General features: G+C 43.0%; 1 protein-coding gene across 2 annotated transcripts in view; it reads right to left on the bottom strand.

Annotated features, from left to right (window-relative positions):
* Positions 1-351: 351 nt before the first annotated feature.
* TSPAN4 (tetraspanin 4) overlaps positions 352-23,995 on the bottom strand; it is a 294,706-nt gene continuing 271,062 nt past the window's right edge. For both annotated transcript variants that reach the window (XM_059825810.1, XM_059825809.1), the window contains 4 exons: positions 14,656-14,757; positions 6,010-6,141; positions 4,220-4,303; positions 352-1,360 (listed from right to left, as the gene is read on the bottom strand). In XM_059825810.1, coding sequence (XP_059681793.1) covers positions 1,292-1,360; positions 4,220-4,303; positions 6,010-6,141; positions 14,656-14,757 — 387 coding nt within the window. In that variant the 3' untranslated portion in view covers positions 352-1,291. The remainder of the gene's footprint in view (positions 1,361-4,219; positions 4,304-6,009; positions 6,142-14,655; positions 14,758-23,995) is intronic.

Raw genomic sequence — 23,995 nt, forward strand, 5'->3', positions numbered from 1 at the left:
ACTCCAGTTCTAACAAAGAAAGAAAGATGGATGTGTCCTGGCTGTTGTAAGCATGCAGCTGAAAAAAAGGAGAGGAAAAAAAAAAAGCTAAGCATAAAAACATCTGAAGTCTTAATAGCTGAGAAAAATGAGCAATGTGCAGAAGATTTTTCCTCAGCAAGGCAAACTCTATCATACCTGCAGATGATGATAGCCCAAAGTAAATTAATGAAATGGTGACATTCAGGGAGGGAACAGCTGACAGCTTTGTATGGATCTTCAAGTGTGGAAATGAGGGATATTTCTTGGCAGACTAACTTGAAACAGGGATGATAAAAAAAATAAAACCATAGTAGAATGACAGAGAGAGCCCACTCACAAGTTGTTTACTGAAATGAAGATACAGCTGAAAGTAATTACTTGTTTCCCAGAGGTGTAAGTGATAGTGCCTCCTACAAGAAATAGTACTCAGTTATTTCAGTCGGAATGTAAAATGGGATAGAAAGGTTCCCTCTTTCTGAGGTTAGATGCTGGGTATCTTCACCTCCTTTCAGAACAGTATGCGTATATGAATGTGATATATATTACATATACAGTCAACCATCTATATGCCACTGGCAATTAGTAAGTAAGTGAGACAATGTCCAATATTGTTTTCCCTTAACAGCCCGATCTCACTGTACAGATTCTGATTAAAAGCCTGACTTTGCAGCTCGTAAGATTAAAAATACTCCTTTAAAATAACGTATTTCGGAAGATGAGCCGCTCCTGGCTACAAAATCATCTTGAGACACTTGGAGGCAGGGCAGCTTGATCTTGACCTTTTAGCTGTGTGCAAACTGTAGTAAAATGACAACTGCGTTCAGTGCTAGCTACTCTGCACCTTTCCTCCAGGCTGAACAACACTCATTTTCAAGGCCCTCTCTTCCAGACCGTGAAATGCGGGAAGGCAACCTAGGAGGTTTCGTGGCCGTTGCCTCAGTGCAATCGTTTCCTACCCTGGGTTTGCAGCTCAGCCCCTCAAAGCAGCCTCCTCTGCCTTGCCACAGGCCGTGGAAAAGGAACCAGTGCTCTTTGGAGGTTTTCTTCTCTTAAAGACAAGGCTGCTTCTTACCTGTGCCAGTTCGAGTACTGACTTTTTCTTTTCTTCCTCCTTCAGTAAAGTGGGGTGATTCACAAAAATCTTCAGAAAGATAGCATTAGACACAGTTTATAGTACAAAGAGGGGGAAAAAAAAAGGTCAGATGAATGAGCATGAAGGAGATTTCTCCTGTGTCCTTTGGAGGAGGAGCAGAAAGACTGGGAATGGTATCTATGCACAGTAGGTGTCTGCCTTGACTACCTGACAATACATGGTCATTGCAAAGGTGAGTCCGAGAATCTAAGAGAAAAAAACAAACAGACAGTTGTTTTTCAGTAAGTAAGTAAAAAACCCCAGAACTATTTATTGAAACAAAAAAAAAAAAAGGAGAAAAGCATGCTTACACTGGTTTTGTTCACAGACAGGAAGACACATCACATACATACTGCTTTTCCTGCCGGTTCATGTCCTTGTTCTGTTCCTAGTTTCTGTCTGCCTTTTGTCCTTACCTGTACTGCTGTTTTACAGAATGAACAATGAGAGCATGGGAGAGTTGATTTCTCCACAAAAAGCCAGATACTGGGAAGAGGTATATTGAAAAGAAATGTTTGGATGTCTTTTGCTGGAAAATATAGTAGCAACCCACGGCTGCGGGGCTGTGTGCTTATCTCTGTAGCTACTGCTTTGAAAGACAATCAGGTTCATCCCTGACCCGAAGGATGCTGTGGTTTACTTTACTGTACTTTACTTTTCCAAGCGTATGCATGCACAGGTCCCTGTGGGGGAATCGCTGGAGACCGTCCATGCATTAATCATGACCATCAATGCTTCATCAACAATGTATGTGTCTTTCTCCTCAGCCTGTTCAAGAGAAGCAGCGGGGAGGTGGTGGTTCTTCTCCCAGCACAACTACTGACCTGCTGTGCTGCCTCTGATAGATGACTTCATCAGAAAAGGGGATGGGGAAGAGAGTCTTACTTTCCTTCCAGCTGTGAAGTGCTTAGATGAACATACTAAGTGGTTGTTACTATTCCTTTGACAATTTTTACAGTGGTGTTGCATGGAAATAAAGGTTTGCCAGGTAGAAATGTTTTGTATGAATTATTCTACTTTAAGCACTTGATTTGACCACTTTATGTAAAGACTAAACTTAAACAGTAGTTCCTGTTAATGAGTATTTTGAAAGAGTATATGAATGAATGCCATCCTACTTTATAAAGAAATAAAGGAAAAAAAATTGTTACAGAGCTGTTATCGTCTTCATTTCCCATTCTCCCACTGTGAAATAAGAGCATTAGGCTTTAGTGTGCTGTTTTATAGTAAGCACGTGCCTTGGGGAGGTATGCCCTGAACACCGCCTTCTACTTCCCAGCAAAGGAACACCTCCAGGGAGAGCTGCACCATAAAACCTCGGTGGCTGAATTTGTTTTACCATTTTGAGCATGGATGAGTGAAAAAGATTCTTCTGCCCTTCAAGTTGTGTCAGGGTGTGATTCTAACTATAAGATTGTTAACATGAAAAACAAAAGCTGTCACATGCTTGGGGCCGGAACAAAACTGGAACAGCAACAACAGAGGGAGCCCAATTTGTACATCAAAATTTTCATCATCCATTAGATTCAACGGCATCAGGCAGCTGGAAGACAGACTAAAAATCTTTTGTGGTCGGAGGTGTTTTCTCTGTATTTCCCAGCATTCACTAGGACTATTAATTAATTAGGATTTTTAAATTGTCCAAAGTGTTTTCTCCCATGCAAACTATTAACGTCTTTCTGTCAGAAAGATTGTATTCTTTTAAATACCCTAAATATAATCAAGGTCTATGAGAAGGACTCAGACAGGGGCTGCTGGGTTTTTAATGTATCTTTAAAAGACTCCCTAAATGCTGAATAGATGCTCAAAAGCTGTTTTTTTCAAAACATGGTAATATATTAACAACAGTCTTACGTTGTCTCTCTGCTGTATGATCTTCTTGTGCTTATCTTTTTGTCCTAAGCATATTTGCTTACTATACTAGAAAACAAAGCCCAAAACTCTACTGAATTTGGGCCTGCAAGGAGTCAGGCATTTGCATTAATAAGTTGCAGCCAATACTTAACATATGAGAGAGTAGATACATGCCATGCTGCCTAATCTGACCTTAGTGGGAATGTGAGTGGAATTCCGATCCCAGGCTCTCTCTTGCTGCTGCTAGTGGTATACCATGCAAAATTTAAAAAAACCCCATGGGCTAATCTAGTGGTATTAATTAGCTTAGCGATGCCATCCTTTCTGCTTATACGCTGAGCGTGAGGGAGCGGAGGAGCTGGAAGCTAAAGCTCCATCTTCACTGCATTCAGGAATGGCACTTTGGGCCATAAATGGAGGGCTGACATACCCCTGAAACAGCCTGAGCTCAGGCACAGCTTCCACCTGCGTATCCTCAGGCTAAGGTTTGTGCCACTGGGGCTATGCTGTGGCCACGGCAAGCTGGATTAAAGACACAGGTACGGACGAGTAAGAGACAAGCTACTACACTGACAACTGGTTCTTCTCTGACCATAGGCACACTGGAAATAACTGCAGGTCAAAAATCTGATAGGCAAGTCTATGGCAAGCTTACCTACCTCGTTTCCCTGCAATTAATAGAAAAGGAACATGGTTTTATTGGCAAGATTGACAACAGCCCAACTTGTACCTTAGCCTAGGACTGAGGATGGGGTAGAAGACTTACTTAAGCTACCTTTAGGCTATCTTGAAGTAAGTTAGTAAGTTAGCTGTTTAGCCTGAGCAGATGGTCCTTGCTGGAGAATTAGTGGACCAAGACAGGTACCCGAAAAGGCAATTCACCCTACCCTGACCAGGCTTCTGTCTTTGGATGGTGAGGACTACCCCATCCACTGAGTCTAGTCTAAGCCTTAGATAGATAAACCACTTGGTAAAGTGCCTGCTTTTTGCATCACGAAACAGAAAATGTGTGCAGTATTCCTAGTTCTGTACTTCATGCATAGTGTTTTAACTAAATTAAAACATAAAAGACTTAAATCTTGCAGAGTTTTACTCTAACATCATTCAAAATTTGGAATTATTGAAACAGGCTTGGACAGAGTATAGCTGGATCTATGGTTACTTGCTTAGTTATGATTAATTAGGATTTGAAAAACTGATATTAAACTGTACCTGCACCATAGCTGTGCACAATCCAAAGATTCCCACGGCTAGTAAGTTTTCCTGGAGCCATATTTTCACTGTTTCGTAGCAAGGCTGGAGAAAAAAACCAAACAACCAGAATATTGTATTAGCCATAAACACACAGCTGTACTCCCCTGGCAATAGAGAGACAGAAAAGAGCCACATCAGACGAAGCTGCTAGGTAGCCTGGATTATCACTTCAGCATTGGAGCAACGACTGTGTATTTCTGGGTTGGAGCTTGAACATGGAGTACTAATTGTAATGACGCAAAAAAGCGCACCTCCAAACTGCTGCAGGAGCACTGCCCCATTTAAATTGGGCCAGTAACTACCAATAAACAAGCAGTGGATTTGGGTCCTCTTCGCCCTCTAAAAACCAACTAGAAGCAGTTAGAACTTCAGAACGAGCCTTTCATTTTCTCCATGGTTCAGTAAAACAAGTATTTGTTACAATACATATATATATCCCCAAGTTCCAGTGAGAGCTGCTCAGTAGCCACTCCTGCTGCACACGGGCCCGTTTCACACCATTTTCCATCATTTCAAATTGCAGTATGGGCACTCCTCCATTCTTTTCTTCCTGCTTTAAATTTGCAATAGCTGTAATCTCATGTTCCCGGCCCAGTTTTGGGGAGGGTGGAATAAGCCCAAGTGAAACCTTCCTTTAAATAATACGTAAATAATAAATACTGTCTGTAAGACGACCTTGTGCAAAAATTGTGCCCTCTGTCTTGTGAATGTACACGACCAAGAATCATTCAGCCCTTAGTTGGTGGCTTTCACATATGTATAAAGGAAAAAATATTAATGCCCACCAGAAGAAGACATGGTGTTAACCTGCCCTGATCTTCTTGGTACCCCGAATAAAATAGAAGAACAACTTTTAAGTCCTTAAATTTAAAACTTGACTCAGAGCTACCTAAGAGGTAGAAGGGAGCCACGTTTGGTCGGGACTCAGCCAGTGCCAGTCCCTGTGTATGAAATCTCACTAGAAAGTGGCCGAGAGAGCTTTACTCATTGTCTTCACAAACCACTAGAACCAGCGAAAATTCCTTGTAATTCCATTTCATCAGATGGCCTTACTCCACACCCCTCCTGGGTGATTGCACTACCTGTAATTAGCACAAAGAATTGCTGAGCTAATTGCAGAGAAGAATTTAAGGCTCTGACTACCTGCTCTGGAAAGATCTTGCTGAGGACATTGTAGGGAAATTATCCCACCGTGTTTTGAATTGGATTACAGGCAAGCGCAGAAACTCATTGCAAAAAAAATGCTGCTGGCAATTCAGTGGCACAGTTCCCGCTCTCCGGCTGCGCAGCGGCAGCCCCTGAACGAGGGTTCCCGGCAGGAGCAGACGCTCCTGCTCACACAGTCCTCTTGCCTCGCGACTGCCTGGGCCACAATAAGCTATGGCTGCTGCTCCCGAGCTTGTGCTATGTGTGCGGACAAGCCATTTGCCTTTATCGCTACCTGACTCCAGTAGGTGGGATGTTAAAAAGGACAACCCTGTCCTTTCCTAGCTCGATCGAGCTAGGCTGTGCTCCAGATCAGTGCGGGAAGGTACTTATCTGCGATGTGCAACCCCACCTTAGAGCCTACTGAAAGGAAAACCTTCATCCCATAAAAATAATTAAATTGGTGGTTTCGCTGGCGGTCAAAAGCCACTGCTCAATATGCGCCTTCTGAAACCATCTGTAGAGCCCTGCAGATGACCGGCTGCCGGCCCTTTACCTGGGCTGCAAGGCAGCTGCTGGGCTGCTGCCGGAGAGCTACTCACCGCTTTCCACCAGGTCCCCGGGGAATGGAGCCCGCAGTTCTCACTGAATTCTAAGCAGCAGGAGTCCGGCACCCGGGTTGTATTGTACACTTCAAACCAGTCAGTGTAGTTGGAGACTCCACAGCATCTGAACTGGAAAAAGAAGAACCGAGACGATACCGTAAGTATGATCTGTCCCCGAGTCCTGCTCGTTCTGACTTCTGCCTCCTGGAGTTGGACATTCAGTGCATTTCGATTACACCTGCAGAGGCTTGAAATTTTAAAGAAATACAGTATTTCCTCAGCTTTACCCAAACAGACCCTTTCCCCCACTCTTTTATTGTGTTCAAATATGGTCTTTTATGTAGCTAATGTTGATAGGAGAAGCAAAGGCCCCTATTTGCAGTGGCGGGACGCTGCAGGAGCTGAAACAGGACAACCCCAGCCAAGCACTGAGGTTAAGACTTGATGTGACAGAGCAGCATTATAACAATCGTTTGCAGCTTGCTGTCAGGAAAAAAAATTACTTAAGGTACAGATACAGCACCCAGGAGATGAAGATACTGGGATCTCTACGGCACACTACTTCTGAAATCATGATTGAAGTTAACGAGGCAAATTTCTCTCTAAGCTGTTAATTACCGATCGCCTTTGAAAGTCTTTGTCAGTCAGTAAAAGATGCATTTCCTCATCTCCTCTCTTTGGTGCAGTTCCTTAATGTCATCATCTGATGCTGCTAAACAGCGGTGCTTTAAGTGTCTGCATTAAGCACGTTAAGTGTCTGCATATGACGACACAGTGTACAATGACTCCGTTAGCGCTGAATCGGAAGGTTTGTTGGACTTTGGTAGCGCAATGAAAGGTATAGGAAATGCACGTAACAGTACAGGGAACGACTCTGCGACCGTCTTCCCGCTCTGGGAACTGGTATATTCCTGTGATACAAAATAAGCTAAGACTCATTACCATATAGATGTATCCACCATCTGTCACTCCTGTGCTAACTCAGAAGTATGAATTTGTCGGTATTTAGACACTTTACCACTAATGAGTAAAACAAGATGACACTGGGCTGCAGAACTGCTCTCTGCTATTGGCAGTACTTCACACTTTTTCAAAGCTATGCCAGCCACCTACTTAGCCCCAAAATGACTTGCCAAGATCTTATTTTTAAATGTGATTTTATATAAGCTTGTACAGTATTTTTCACATCCCTATAGACACCATTCCTCTTCTTTCCGATAGACTCGTAATGGTGCAGATGGCTGCAAGACCGGCACCAAGGACCTAATTCAGATCCTGATGTTTACACCAGCCTGAGGGCGAGTTTTCCGTACATATATAATAGTTGTGGAGTCTGCGGGCGGAGAGGGCTGGGTGTCGGGTCTTGTTGCTCACCCAAGATCTGCCATTCAAGACCAATAGAGGGCAGAGGTGTCACGCGTTGCCTCGCGCATCATATGATGATGCTTCAAGCGCTCGCAGAAAGTAGTCCACGATAGAGACATTTCCGTGCTCACAGCACTGTTTTTCTTCTGCTAAGCAAAAGTCAGAAACCTTTCCCGGACTAACATCTTTCCCCCCGAGGTTCTTCTCAGAATTCTGATTGGGTCCGTGGCAGGAATCAATCCTTAGCTTGCAACTGTTTGATTTGTGAGTTTACAGGCTTCATTTTTCTACAAACTGACTTGAAAGTAAACAAAGTTCATGACTTTCTTTTTTTCCCCTCTATCTTCCTGCACACAAGACAGGAGCTGTGAGCGTAACAGGTCCCAAAAGCGGATAGGAGCGCCGCGGAACACATGGCACGCATTTGAGGAAAGCTGCTTTATCTGGAAATCTAACAAAAAGGTCTTGCAGGCTACCATCATTAGAGTCAGGAGGCAGCTCTTTGATAGACAGTGAGAAGTGACAGCTTGTAAATAGCAAGCCTTGAAAATGTGGCTCATCTGTGGTGTAGAGAGTGCAACAGTAAGGGCTGAGACATCCGAGTGATGTTCTGGCCAAACAGAAGTGACACAAGTTTGCATAAATCGGAACTAGACCCCTTCTCCCCCTAATATTGCATGGCTGAGGGTGTCAAAGTCTGACAGACTACAGCGATGAAGACGATGTACAGGTTTTGTAGTTAAGGGCGCACTAACAGGTTGAGGACAGCTGTTCCTATGGAGCCTGTGAAGCAGAAGGTGGCCAGGCCATGACCTAGGGTTGAGACTCCAAAGAGTAAAACTTCCCGGTAAGCCAGAAGGTGGAAATAGGAGAAGATGCGGTTGCAAAGACAAGCTGCAGGTGGACACACATTGCCTGCCCATGCAGAGCCTCTGTGTATTGTACAAGAGCAGAGGATTAAATATTAATACTTGCCTGCCACTGCTGGCAGACAAGGCAGTCCCAGCAATGGGAGAAAGGGCTAAGAAAAAAATCAAGAATGAAGTAGCATGAGGATCAATATCCTTGGGACTGGAAGAAATAATGTCTGGAACTATAACTGCAAGAGATGTCATGTCTTTGGAAGACGAAGGATGAGCGATGGAATTAAGCAGCGGATGATGCACAGTCCTAAAGGAGAAGAGGTGATAAACACAGAGGAGTACTAACACCACAGAGACCAGAGAGCGCACGAGCAAGTGAGCGAGCAGTGTTCAACGAAGACCAAGTCCGGCAAGCGGCATCTCTAGGGAGCTGACCTATGCTCTGACCCATGGCAGTAGGCCAAAGAGGCAAGAACAAGGAAACAAGCATCAGTGGGATTGAATAGGTCACTGGTATAGATTCAGCAAAGGGGTCCAGCTAGAAGCCAAAAAGATGGACAAGCTGAGAGCTCAGTAAATCGAGAGGCTTCATTCCAGAGGCCCAAGTAGAGAAGAAAGAGTGTGGGAGTGATTTTGGATCATGTGACAAGCGACTGATTTATCCTGGGTGCATGAAGCTGAACGATATGTAGCCAAATTATTGAAGGGGATGAGGGACTATTACAAGAAAGGGAAATATTGAGGACAAAGAGCAAAATAAGAGGATTTTTTAGAGTCCTCTTAGATTTGAGAGCAATGTTCTCTTCCTAAAATATACAAGGTTTCTGAGCAAGGATAGTTGGAGACAGTCCTACGCTTGGAGTACTCAGAAAGCTCAGGTCACACGAAGGATAATTTCTGCCACCAGCAGTTTGTCGTAGCCGGTTATACCAGACTTCATGTTCTTCCACAAAGGCTGATGTTCTGCCAGCGCCAGAAAGTTAAACTGCTCGACTGTCACGAAGCAATTGCAGACTTGATTCTTGCTACAACCGCATTCATTTGCTGGTCACATTTACAGTCCTGTCTTGTTCCCTTCGCTAGTTAAGTGATAAAATTAGACAAGGTCGCCTAATTGATTAGTTCTGTTCCCAATTTCAACGGGGAACGATACACTTATGTTTTTTAGCAACAATTACAAGCTAATAGTGCTTATTTTGGGGTACCCAGACTAAAACACTTTAAAAAGGAGTAATGTGTTAAAAAGGTCAGGTACTGTCTTGAGTAGCAGTAACTTTAAGACACCTTGACTTGGACACCTCAGGTCACTTGATTCTACAGCTTGCGGCTCTGAAGGAGCACGCATGGTTAGACGCAATCGTGCCTGCCCACATGAAGAAATGCGGGTACTTACGGCATAAGGTGACAATCGGGTAGTAGTTCTGGGGACGCTCGTACAGTGTTTGGCAGAGTTGCTCAAACAAGCCAAAGCTTGTCAAATGCCTCTGAGTATCTAAGCTCCCGCTGCTGAACATTTCCAGGAATACTGACAATACGCTGCTGTTTGTTTCACGTGTTTCATGTGGGAGGCTCTGTCTCCCGAGATGTCAAAACACATTTTTTCCTCCCTTTGTTGAAGAGACGTAAATCACTCCCCTATTGATTACCCGTGGGGTTCTGAAGCGGCTCGTAGGTTCCCAAGAGCTCAGGACACGCCGGGGCTGCTCAACACAACAATGCAGCCAAAGGTCGTGCTGCTGCGGAGTGCTCTTCCCAGCCGAGCAGCACCGGAGAGCACTGAGGTCTCTGTGCTATATTTATGGAATGCAACACTGCTTGCAAATAGCTTAATTTTTGTGTTGACACGTAATTGCTGCTCTCGCATGGACTATCTAGGGCTGGTAATTAATGTTAAAGATTCTATCTTCATGCAATAGAAGTGTTAAGGAGTTGGATTCTTGTATGTATTTTACAGGCAATCCCAGTACTGAAGGCTAAGTAGGCCTTATTTTCTTTGCCAAATTCCTGCAAAATCAGCCAGGCTGGGATAGGGTTCATGAAAATACACCCAGTCCTTGTTGCAGACAGGTTTTAGCATCTCCTGGTTTTCTAGTTTTGTGAATGTGACAAGAGAACTAGGGACAGGGTAGGGTGCCTTCTATATGCCTTTTTCCTCCATCACTGTAAAAAATGGTGAATAAGACAGTATTATGCTAAAATCATGTTTAATGGGTGGTTTGGATTACTTCAGGAGTAATCCTAAAGTATGGTTTGATCTAACAGAATCGATGACTGGGGTAGAGGGAGATGGGTCAAATTTTGTTCTCAGTTACAGTGGTCTAAATAGACATGAAAGGCATTACACCGCAGTAAAAGTGAGCTGAATTTGCTCGCTTTAGTGAAGCTAATGCATTTTCTGCATGCCTCTCAAATCACTGCCTGGTTAGTTAAAAGGAGAAGCGTTCAAATATTGATCACAAAGATGTTGGGGATGAAGCAACATTTTAAAAATTAATGCCCATTTCTCATTTCCTAATGATCTCCACCTGTAACTTTAACCAGTCCTGGTTGGTTAAGGAGTGTCATGCAGTTCAGGGTAACTTACATCTTAAACTACTAGAATTTTAGTCATGTTTAAAAGCACTTCGTAAGCTTTCGTAGTCTTCAGTCATGACACGCAAAAGCCACCTGCTTGTGTTTCCGATCCTTTTAAGGTGTGAAACGCTATTGAGAAAGGCTGGGAGTTTGGTTAGCTGAAGGTATTGAAAAGAAATCAATAAACTGTTCTAATTTGAAACAGCTCGCTGACCTAGAGGCTTAACAGGACTGCAAAATGAGTCTAGTGCTTTTCCTATAACATGCGTTGCATGTATGCAGCTCAGCCCGACTCCTTTATCAGTAATCTGAACAGATCAGCCATGGACCAAAACTGCAACTTCCTCCTTAAAGATGGGCTTGACAGACCCCGTTTTTTCCTTGTTTCCAGTTACTTAGGAATCGTAGGCTTCTGTTAAGAAGAGGAAAACATTTCTCAAGGCGCAAAGGCTTCAGAGAAGAAAGCCCCCCAAAAAAGGGTGCTCAGGCCTTTCACACCTGAAGAAGAAATACAGCGATCGCCACTCACAAGTCGCTGTGTGCGCACTGGGTATCCATACTCCTAGTCAAAACTCCCCGCCGATTTGTGATCAGCCAGTCCCACAGAAATCAAATGCCATCTAAATGTGGTTCTGTTTCTGGAAAAACTGTTTTTCCCCTTCTTTAAGCAAAAGTTGCCATACACACTTAGTGAACTCAGGGCAGGGATGGTCTCTATCTAATGTAGGAGACATGAAGAACTATGCCAGAGCTTAGATCCCTCATGCCTGAGCCTACTACTTTAACCACGGTGCCATCCTGCTGCTCAAGGTCTGAAAAATACTTTTGCAAAGAAAGGAATGTGAATGCAGAGAGGACAAGGGAGAAGGATTCATTACGGTTTCTGTTGCTGTCATGTTTTTCACGTCATGCTTTTTTCCGAGGCTGCTGTTTTCCACCCACGTACAGACATGGCCCATAGCTCAACCAGTGACTGATGTCTGCTGGCCCCATTAGAAAAGTCAGTGCTGAGATGTTGTCCCATATGGCAATGCGGTTAGCTCTAATGTGGGGGTTTTTTGAGAGCCATCTCTTAGGAGCCAGAAAGCAAACAGCAAGCCTGGGCTGGGACTTTCTTTTCAGAAAGTCCCCTGTATTGCCCTAATCCTCCTATCAGTGATTACACTCTACTGATTAGGGATGTAAGGGATAACGATTATTACTGAACACAAAAAATAACACTTGGCATTTACATAGCGCTATTCAACTGCAAAGCGTTTTACATAATTAACCATGCTGGGATTGCCTTCTCTGCACCACTGCAATAGTCTGTTCCTAAATAGTTTTGAAAGATACATGTGAAAACCAATTATGCAGAGCGGTAAAAATGGATCTGTGGGAGCTCTTTGCTTTTCTCCTCAGTGCCCAGCACGGGGGGCACAGAGACTTTAACACTATGGTACTGTCAAGACAGCGCATGGTAATTTCATAGTTGCCATGTTAGAAAAGGGAGCGATGTAACACGACTGTACGTGGCTTGCGAGATGGCACTTTCCTATTATCTTTTGGGCTCCTAAGACCTAGCTAACATCAGTTTCATCTGAAACTTCTAAGACACACTTTAAACCGTAATAGGTTTCAAGGCCAAAGGAATCATTAAGACAATCGAACATGATCTGTAGCACTACACAGACCACACAGACTATTGAGTCCTGCCTCAAACCCAAGCTTGTCACTGAACAAGACGCACTGCTTTTAGACAAAAGCCCCTGCCTTGACTTCAGAGAAAAAGAATCCACCATCCTGCTGTACAATGGCATCCTACCATCAAATATCTCTATCTTGAGTTTTTAGCTCTTGGTTCAATTACAGAGCCCTTTTCTTTCCAAACCCTTTTCCCTTCCTGCTCTCTTTTTAAGGACTGCAATCACATTACTACTTCATCTTTTCCTGGTTCAATAAAGCTTTTAAAATTTCTCACCATCATGTAAATTTCCAAAATTCTCATTATTCTTTCACATCTTTTCCGAATCCAATCCGACTGGTGAACATCTTGAAAAAATGTGAGTAGGCGAACTAGACATAGTCTATATTGTTACACCCATTTTACAGAAAGGGGAGCGGAAGCAGGGGGTTTATATCCCATAAATCCTCCTAATAATGCTTTTTTCCCCCCACCTTTGCTATATGCTTTTAACGGTTCTTGGGGTGTCACTGAAACCAGATTAATACTTACTGCAAACTTCTTAATATTAGTAATTTTTACTACATTTTTACTAAGCAGAGTTAAGTTACTGTAAAAGAGTAAAACTTCTAATACTGTTTGATATAAACAATGATATTAAAAATTTTGTCTATATTTCACGTGGCTTACTCTTGGGCTAGCACCACAAAAGGCATTTCTCTTGTCAGTAATTGATGCCTTCTCATATTTGATCATAGCATTGGAAGCAAAAAGTATCAACAATATTGCAAGATGCCGAGGCCTTTTAAAGGTAACCGAAAGAACCTTCGGCACGCAGTTGTTAGGATGCAGGACTGGCAAGCTTATTAGCTGGTTTGCTGGACCTGAGCCGTTTGTCTTTCACACACAGTACTGCTGCTGTCATCCTACTGCACTCAATACAGACAGCTCCTGCAGCCCCAAAGATGCACATGGAGTTTGGCCAACCAGTTCTTTTGTTCTGTTAGCGACCCCAAATTTTTAATTTTTCTTTGCAGCCTGCCGCTCCCGTTATTTTGTATCGTATAAAAGAGTATACGTGAATCTTGACGCTACCAGACTGAAAGACGTTCAGGATTTCAGCCCAAATGGCAATAGAGGAAGTAAGGGGGAAACGAGCAGGTTTATCGCATCAGAATGTGGTAGGTAGCCCATCCATCATCTCAAATAGTTCATATAACCGTAGAAGCATTGGGAGAGGTTATCGTCTTTGGCCGATTTAAGACATCGGAGGCAAGACCTAAAGCCCTGCCTGTACCACGCTAGCACCTCTGGAGGTGGAAAGCTATGCAAGATTTTTTGAGTGAAGCCCAGGCAGTACAAGTGCTTCTCCCTAAAGCAGAAGAAAAGTTGGAGCACTTTTCCTCATTCAAGAAGCAGAGAAAATCCAATCAGAAAGATCACCCCCAAGAGAACTGATAGAACTGAACATGAAAAGAGAAGGACAGAGCTAATAAACCTGAACTGTCAGTGAGAGTGTTTCCTCAGCAAGCCAGACAAGGACAAAAGCCAGCTATGGTGCTCACCAGCCCTTATGAGACAAACACTGGCAGAGCGCTGTCAGAGAACCAGAAGGATGCAGCAGCGGTGGCAACACAGTAAAAAGCATTCCCAGCCCATCTGTGATGGAGGGTGATTTAATTCTGCTGGGAAAAACATATTGACTGTAGAAGGACATTGTAAACACCATGGCCGGTTTCCATTTTGACTACACTAGTAGGAACCAACAACAGCAACAAAAAGAGACAGGACAGAACTGAAAAGGGGTTGAAGTGGTTCTTTGTTACTACGCTAGTGCTCTTCATTCCAACATAAGCAGTCCCTTTGACTTTAAAGAGACGGTATTGCTGGTTGCCTGTCTGACCATCTCCTTCACTCTCCACACAGCACAGAACTATATGATATTTAGGCATCAACACAATATGATTTTTTAAAACAATTAAGCTATCCTGGTCAAAGGAGAGAGAAATAAAAAAGACCATTTGTTACAAAAAGCAGAGACATTCATTGCTAATGTGCTGACTGGGTGGAAGAGATTGGCTTGGGATCTGGAGGTTTAATTAGGTTCACACCCAGAACATGCTGTTACAGAATCCAGAGAGTAAAGAGGAAGGAAAAAAAAAAAAAGCCCAGACTTACATCTGTTTGAATGATGCTCCATGCATTAGTTAGGCCAATATTTCCATCTGTCCCATACAAATGAAGCCCTTTCTTCAGATCCCGCTGAGCATACTTGTCAATCTAAAACCAATAACAAAAGACACAAACCTCAAAATTTGCCAAGTACCACGTTTCAGAATCAAAGCGCAAGGAGCAGGGAGACGCTGGACAACAGTCCTATACTGAAATGAATAAAAAGTTAACCGATATTTCCTAAAGCCTTTCTGCAGTAGAGCTGGTATCTATTACAGGTATCTGCATTTTATAAAGAACATGAGGAGTTCCCGTTCTGAGTTAAGGTTCATGTTTTCCATCACAGACCTCCAGAACATCTTTTCTCTTCTCACTTAACCACCAAAGTACTATAGAGAGACTGGATTCAGGTTAATCACTCATTTTTTTGCAAATGAGGCCTAGATATGAAAACATTCATCTACCCATAGCACTTCCTTTTAGTTTAATATCTTTAATTGTGACCGAGTACCACTCAGCATCTTCCATATGCTCCCTGGGAGACCAACAGCGGCATTAACATTGTTCGGATGCTCTGAATTGTGTTCATTCTATCAGCCCCACTTCTTACAGCAGGATGGACATAGTTATATTGAAGCAGCAGGGAATGAGCTATCCAAATTTCAGGACAGACAGGATTTAAGAATTTAGTTACTAAACAAAGCTACTCTTAAATAAATGCGGTTTTGTTGATTTAATGAAAGTAGAAATTTCTGCAATTGAAGAAGGTGCTTTCTTGTTGAGTGTATCTGCTGGTAAAGCAGGCTGTTGTTGGATCCACTGCTCACCACCAGCTAGTATCCAAACTGATTGCAAGTGCCTCGCTCCCAGTCTAACCATACATACAACATTTCTACAAAATCAAGCAAACACAAAAAACTAAGTAAATAATAAATGGATATTCATGGTTTAACCTGATTTTTCTGTTGTAAATGAAGAGCACTGAATAGTGCTGCTCAGATACGCCCGTACATTCCCCCCTCCCCTGAGCGCTTGTCAATGTTAGTGGTCTGTTCGATATCAGAGGTACAGCAAGAAGGGTGAGCAGACCTGTCCCATTTTCTTCTCTGTCAATCTGCTATAAATCTGACTGCAAAATAGAGTGCCACTGTGAGACCTTTCTGCTGCAACAGTCAAAAAGAAAACCAAAACTGAATTCACAACTTGCTTCACCGGGACAGCGTAAGTTCATACATACTCTCTTCCATGATGGACAACAGACAGACACGGTGTATTCTCTAGTGATTGCCCCTCTGACACTAGTCATTCCAACTGAGGGGGATCTAAAATGAAGTAACCAATGCTAATTTTGACTTAACAAAGGGAACAAAAGTATTCTGCTTCTACCATACACTTGGATTTTCCTTCTGCATTGTTCAGTCAGAATTGTTTCCAAAAAGTGGATGCAAAGCATTTTTCACAGTGTAAAAGAGGAATTTTCAACCCACTACATCATAATTATTATGGGGTAAATGTAAAGTTACTCAACAAGACTCCGTGAAAAACTATGACCTCAAAAGTTCATCATGTCTAAGAAATATCTGCTGTATGTGCAAAGGGTTGTGCTTGGTCTCTCCAGTTCTTTTGCTTCCTTCCCCAAAGTTTATCAACATCAAGCTGAGCCACTAATAAAATAGCTTTGGGACAGTACAAGAAAGATGTACAACTTCATCTCAGCACCTTAACTATCACGCAAGCACCTTCTCGTGGATGACTATCTTGAACAGTAGGTGCTGTGCTCCCACTGTAATTATCATGTAAGCTGCTTTTGACTTTACGCAGAGATTATACATAGTCACTGGTACGTTAATTAAAAGAGAAAACCAAAGCTGAAAGCTATAATTAAATTTGAAATTAGTTGAGAAAATTACAGGCAATAAATGATAAACTCCTATGTGTGGGGGATTCCTAGCATTCATTTAAGAATTAGATTGAACTGGGTTTCAGCTCTTCACTTACCCTCAGCTCCCTGTGTCTCAACTGGACCTGCCGTGGTCTCGAGCAGAGCCATCAATTAGGATGGAAGGGCACGGTTGCGTTGCTACTCTGAGAGAGGCTTTGAAATTTAGTTAGTGTCCTACAGAGGCAGCGAGGTAAATTAATTGTTGAAAAACTAATTCTTATTCAGAAAGGGGCAGAGGTGAAGAGGAACAGCATAGCTGAGGCCAGGTGGGGACAGAAATCAAACTAGTAGATCTGTTGTCTTGAAGACAAAAGAGAAAGGTCTATGTGGAATACTAATTTATCACACCTGAGAAAATCTGCCCTGTAAAGTGAGAGACTTACAGTTCCTATCTGGAACAAAGGAGATAAGATCAAATGAAACAGTGATGCTCATCTGAAGGGCAAATGCCATGCTTGCCAAAAGGGTGCCAAATGCAAAGTTTGCATTTCCTCACTCAAATTTTGCTTTGCAAACCAATGCAGTGGCTCAGCATGATAATCCCTTTTACCAGGGATCACAGGCTGCCCTTGTTACTGCAATCTTCATGTCCTGTTTGAGGAGGATGATGATGATGATAAAAAATAATTTAATTACTTACGATTAATATTTACAAAGTACTTCAAGATCAGGAACAACATTTTGTTAGTCCATGTGTGCTTTAACACGATCTCAAGAGATTGCATCACCAAGCATTCCTGCTCTTCCTTTTTCCTGGAGAAGACGCACTAGCAAGCAACTTGGTGAGGCAAAATGAAAGCAAGTCCTCTCTTCCTCATAAAATTAAGCACTTTTCCCTGCGCAAAGAGTGCCAGACCTTTATACTGGGAGCACAAGTGGCAACAGATTTCCATATTTCAGAAACTGAGTAAACAGCAAAGCATTACTCAAGAAAACACACTATGTGACCAGTTCCCTCACTGCTATTTCAAAAAGCCTCAACAAGTCCCTCAACATCAGGTCATGCACACTGTATGACCCATTATTACTTGTTGTTTTAAAAAGAAAGTGTCTGTTTGAATCTTGCTTAGAAGAGGATATAACCTTTTTATAATCCCGCACTACATGTGTGTCTCATTTCTTTATCTGTCTCATCTCTGCGCAGGTTGCAACTCTGAAAGAGGCACACACTTGCTGTGAAACAGTAGCTCCAGATTTCCTTACTTTTTTATTTCATGTCCACTGACATGGGAAGGTATCTGGAAATCTCACACACACACAGAGCTTTATATTTATTTGAGTGATTGTAAACGTAGGATTTGACATAGTTCTCCTTTACTAGAGTTTCTAACTGATCTTCTAACCAAGCGTGCCGTAAGTGCACCAAAGAGTGCTATTCGCTGAAGAGCACCTAATTTAAAACCTCTTTTTCACAGAGCTACTTCTTTCAAGAATTCATACTCACCCGTTTGCTTAAACTAGGGTCAAAAAGGTCTTCATCCTCCCCTAGAAATAACCTTCTACAGCACAACTGCGTCTGTGGCCCTTTGGCACCAGGAGAAAGGGGAAGCAGGCATCAGCTTTTGGTCTCCTGTCACTTGTGTCAGCAGCTGAGGTACCAGCATGAAGTCCCCCACCGTCTGTGTCGCCCAGCGCTATGCTATCTTGCAGGAATTAATCAGTCTCGACGCAGAAGTAGCCTTGGACTTGTAAGAGCACAGACGATACTAAACAAGACCACCTCTCTCATTCAGGCTGCGAGGAGTTCAGTGTCTACGTGCAGTCCTATTAAAAGCACATTGACCTCTACTTGAATAACCTGTGTACAAGGTTATAAGATGGATATTTTTTCCCCTAATTGAAGCACTGCTTGAAGCTCTAGACATACGATTCCTACTGGCTTTGACCAGAGAGGGGTAAGTAAAACTCAAAACCTATTTGTGGAGCATAGCTGGCAAATGCTCCTCCCGGTCATTCTGTTTGCTGCTAACCTCAATTTTGTTTCTTCCTCAAAATATTTTTAGAATAGCAGGAACTTTTCAATATGCCTTTATTCTAATTGTATATTTGATTTAAACGAAAACTCACAAAACACCCCCAGCTGTCTCTTCTGCCTTCAATTTGAGTTTTTCAGAAAATGATCTTTCTGAAAATGAAACGCTGTGCCACAGTGATTCATCACGTCTCCTGACAAATGATCCCACCCAGCATTCACCAATCTGTCAGCTTCTCTTGTTTGTCTCTGTGCTACCAGTCCTCAGCCAGGCAAAACGCCTATCGCAAACCAGGGACTGCAAGTACTACATTAAATATTCTGCAGTTTGAATCTGCTGCGTTCTCCCATACGCAATCCCGGCCCTTCACAAAGCACAACTATATCTAGTGAAGGAGCACAATGAAGCATAATAAAAACTCTCAGCAGGCAAACCGTTACTCTAAATGAGAAGCCTATTTTTAGTCATGTGGAATACCAGAGATTTCCTTAGAAGAAAGAGTTTCTGAAAGGTTAGGCAGTAAGAACCTTTTATCAATCTGGAAGTGAAGCAGAGAAAAATTCTTTTCCTCCTTGGGATGCGCTGGTCAGCAGATGAGAGGTGTAAGCTTCAAGCTGGCACCCCATCCATGTCAATTCCTATGACTTCTGGCTTCAGACACATTGGAGGCTTGCTCATGCTTATCAGCGCCATCAGATTTCAGTGGTGTTTCTACATACCTAAGTTAAACGCGTCCTGTTGCTCAGTGTGGTAATCCACCACAATCCACGACTGCAAAAGAACCACTTCTTAAGAGTGGGGCATGCATATTACTAGCACTTTATGACAAGATCCTGTTCCCACTGCAATGAGCACAAATACTTTCCAACTGACTTCCATTAGGCCCTAATTCGGCTCTTAAATCTCTCATTGTCCTATTAAAAAGACTTTCTAATAAACAAGTACTACCCTAAGGTAGACAAGTCACGTGTAGAGAGTTTCAGGCAATGAAGGAAACTCAGTATTTGAACTAGAGATGAGAAAGCTACAAGAGATGCAGCAGGACTGGAGAGAGTCTGCCACAGAGGTCAGGAAAAGTGGCCAGAAGCAACTGATGCACTGAGAGAGAATGGGCAGGGATCTATCTGAGCCTCATCTAAACTACAGCTGTGACAAAACATCCCTTAAAAAAAAAAAATCTTACTTAAACCTGCATAGAAATTCAGGCCAACTTAAAACATGGTTCCTTCTTAATCTGTATTCCCTCGAGAAAGCTACTTAAGCTGTAGCAATTTACATGTAAGGCTTGTTTTACTGTCGGCTTTGTCCCCTCATCGCTTTGGAAATCCAGAGCCTCCAAGCAGAATTGTGGCCGGCCAGCTGACAAGCCCAGCTGCAGAAGCCAGCATCCTTCGAAAGGACCAAAAGCTGTCAGACTCCACCTTGTCTCCTTGAATAAGACAACCTAGGAACAATTGAGGCTGTGTAACAGCAGCAACAAAACCCCTGCTTAGCACAGACACGCTGAAAGCACTACATAAACGTTCTGTGCTGCAAAAACCCAGCGAGGCTCACAATTATTTCCATCTCTGTATTACAGATGGGGGATGGCAGTAGCCTTCTCAGGTCCTGGGGATGGTTTGACAGATCTCTCACTCTCTGTCTAAATGAAAGGCTTTGGAGTTTATCAACTTATCGTTAAGGCACAAAATGGAAGACAAGTACTGTTCCCTGAGAAGCCCAGTCCTGTAATTTTGCTGCTGATAAGGAGGAGGAAGTGTTTTAGAGCAAAATTTCTTGGGCAAACAAGAAAGTTGTATCTTTGCAGAACATGGGTATTATCAATATTTACAGCTAATATGATGCAAGACTGATTAAACCGAAGCTATACCAATACTGAAGAGACAAAGTCCTTCCACTGTCCCAGCACATTGAGAGGAAGGTGGCTTTGCTGTAATCCTCTCTGGAAGACGGGCCAAAAGGCGGCTTTTGGGGAAATCCTTATTAACTCCTTTTTACCTTGCTGACAGCGTGACATGTCACTTAGACTCTGGCATAGCCTTTAGGCAAAGGCCAGAGGACGCCAGCAGCGTCCCCAGCTTTCTAACCTGCAGGTAAATGAAGACTTTCAATTTCAAGCCTCAGTGCTTCCCTACCACATCATGAACAAAAATTCCACCCAACAAGCCCCCTAAACTGGACAAAGCCTCTCAGCAGCGTTTCAATATAGGTAAGTAAATATTCCTGACCTTTCTGGTGATTGCTTCCCCTACCTCTCTGCCTCTCCACCAGAACAGGAGAGGCTGTAAGGAAATGACAAAATATCCAATAGTTTCCCACCAGGCAGAACTTTTAATTTAATGCCTTGATAATCATTCTCTACAAATAGCAGGGAGTGGGAAATCGAATGTAAACAGAAAGTGCCTAATCTATAAGGTCATTTGTGGGAGCCCTCTTGCCTGCTAAGAAGCGATGAGATTGATTGTACCAACAGGTACGGCGTGTTTTAAATGAGATGTCGCCAAGCCTGCCTAAAAGGCTGAGAGCAGTACGTGCTCACCTCACCACTGAAATCTTCCTTATACCATCTGCCTATAAACAGAAATCTTGTAGGATTTTAGTAAGTAAGAGACATTTGCGTGAGTTTTGCTGATGTTCGACAGTCAAGGGACAATATACTAATTTCTTGTCAGTGTCAGTCTTACACAGCATCTCCACGACGCTTTGCTCAGCTCCGTGGGATTCCCTCTTCCTCGCCAGATGTGAAACAACTCCAGGACCTAACACGTTTTTGTAATTGCTTCCTTAAACACAGCAAGCCACTTGCTTAGCGAATTCTCTTCTCCTAGTTTGACTGCAAAAGCCTACATCAGGAATCAAACATTTTACGGATCTTCCAAACTTCAGTAAGTCAGTTGAAATGCTTATTGGCTCTAGCAGTGTTTGATACCAAGAGATGCACTGGCACTGGCTGTGTAACTTCAGAGGAAAAGCGGATAATACGGGAACAGAAGATTGTCGGAAATGGTCTGGGAGTGGGAAGAAGAATAAACATTTCTGAAACATGCTGGCTTGGGTCATCTGAGGTGAGACCTTTCAGCTGTGCCATAGGCTTCCCACATAGTCTTGAAAAGTCACTGTTTCTCTTGTGTTTCAGTCCTCTATTTGTAAAACAGGAATAAGCTGACTCCACTCATGCCATAAAATCAATAATATTATTTGGAGTAGGTATTTGAATACCAAAACCGGCCTGGAACATGAAGCCCTGTACAGAATCTGAGACGAGGAATGGAGTTACCAACCCGAGAGGGTCAGTAACCCTCCTGGCACTGAGAGGGTAAAACTGAGGTTCGTCAGGAAGCAAAAGGAAGGACAAGTACATCTTGTGTTGGCCTGGGACAGGCAGCTGGTGAAACTGTAAGAGAGACTCACTCCCACCATGCGCTCTGACAAGAACCAAGAAGCTGCAATAGTTTTTATAACAAAAAGCTAATAAGAAAGTCAGAGAACTTGGGTTTTTTCAAATAATTTTTTCCTGGTTTCTGTATACAATTAATTGCAGTTTCAGTCACTGTCTTCCACCCACAAGCACCTGCTTGTGCTCAAAAGCGGCATCGAGGCACCTGACGCGGCAGACAGCTGAGGCTGCGAGAAAGGAGCCGCTGAAACATTCCCGTACTATTCATACTATTAAAATGCCAATGAATCCCAACAGTAGCTTTAGTGCTGCTTTGTTTCAAACAAGAGATCACAAGCATGACAAGTCACTAGCCTCTGCAACTCAAAATTTTTCATGCAAGAGCAAATTCAAATGCTTTCAGCAAACCGCACCTGATTTTGTCAAAATGATTCCTTTAAAGTCCAAGGGAGAGACAGGCATTTTATCACTGCTCCGTATAAAGCGAACGTTTCGCTTCCTATCATCGCTGGTATAAGGGGAAAGTTTGCTTTTCTGTAGCCAGAGAGGCTACTGCCATCTAATCTGTTCTTACACACAGCAACAGCTGAATCAAGTCCCCGAGCTTGTTTAAATAAAGTACATCATAACTAGCTCAGAGATACGGGCTCAAAACGTTAAGGTGCAGCTATGCACATTCTTTGCTCGCATACCGAATGAAGCCAATAGCACAGCTGACTGCTTATTTAAGAGGATGGGTACATCCAGCTCTGTCTTGTATGGCACCCTGTGCACGGGGACTTCCCAATGAGATAGTCTTAGACCTCCTTAAAAAACCCCAAATCTGGTTTCTTTTCAGTGAACCTAGGAATGAAAACTTTAAACGTGAATTCTTGGCTTGCTGCTTCTTGTTTCAAAGGAGTATGAATGCTGCAGCAAACATGGGGAAAGGGCTGGGTAAAACTAGGCAGGTAAATCAAATCAATTACATACACAAAAGGCTGACGCTACAAATTAATTACCAGGATATTAAGTCAATTCTTCTTGGGCATGATGCATTTTGAAAAAGAAAAGCCTCACCACATGTTGGGGGAATTTCAGGTGAGCAAACGCTGAAGTGCGTGGTTTTTGTGACATACCCGATTACTTACACAACATTGAGGATACATGTTATGCTGATTCTGTAGAAGGGACCTTTATGTTTACATATAAATAAGCTCTTCTTCAGATTATTAAGCTGGTTGGGAAAAACTGATACTAACGTTCTCAATAGCAGTGGCACCAGCGAAGTCGGGTGCCATTGTGACCTAATGCTGCCATTTCTTTTCCAGGATGAAACTCCCTTTGTAGTAGGTTTTCGCCATATACTTGCTCCAAAGATGACTGACAGAAAAGAGCTTCTATCCCCTTTCTCCAGTTATATATCCCACCAACTGCTGCTCTCAGCAATGCTCCTCTGTCTTCAGACATCAGGCTTGTGTCCCACAGATCTCACAACCTATCCTCAAGACCTCGTCTCCTTCGTGCACCACCCCTCCTACTCACACGAATCGCCCTTCCCCAGACGTGGTCCTGTAAAAGTCATTCTTTTCCCACATGTCCCAGTAGATGGTAATTTTGCCCTGATCTCTAGTGGCTACAGGGCAACACCTGTGCCAGGGTGTAAAGGCTGCTCTGAGCTGTGCTCATGTATTGAAACCCCACATACACTGAATTCAGGCCAGCAGAAAAGGGAAAGGCCCATTCTTTCAAAACATGTGCTTCCGTTGAGAATATTCCCAGGGTATCTGTATTCAGCCTCTTTGCCATTTTTTTTTTTTTTAAAAAAAGATAATCACTTTCATTTGTCCTCAACAACCATCAGTATAAGCTCAGAGAGGTAAATTGGGAAGGATGCTAATTAACATGATACATGCTGTTGAGCCTTTGTTTGCCAAGAGACATGAAAGGTGGGTTGCATTTGTGTTTCAAGTGCTAACAACCTGTTATCTCCATCTATACAGACCAAAAAAAAAAAAGCAAAACCACCCCCAGCCACCCAGGGATGCACATGTC

This window comes from Gavia stellata, chromosome 17 (genome assembly GCF_030936135.1).
Source record: "Gavia stellata isolate bGavSte3 chromosome 17, bGavSte3.hap2, whole genome shotgun sequence".
Lineage (NCBI taxonomy): Eukaryota > Metazoa > Chordata > Aves > Gaviiformes > Gaviidae > Gavia > Gavia stellata.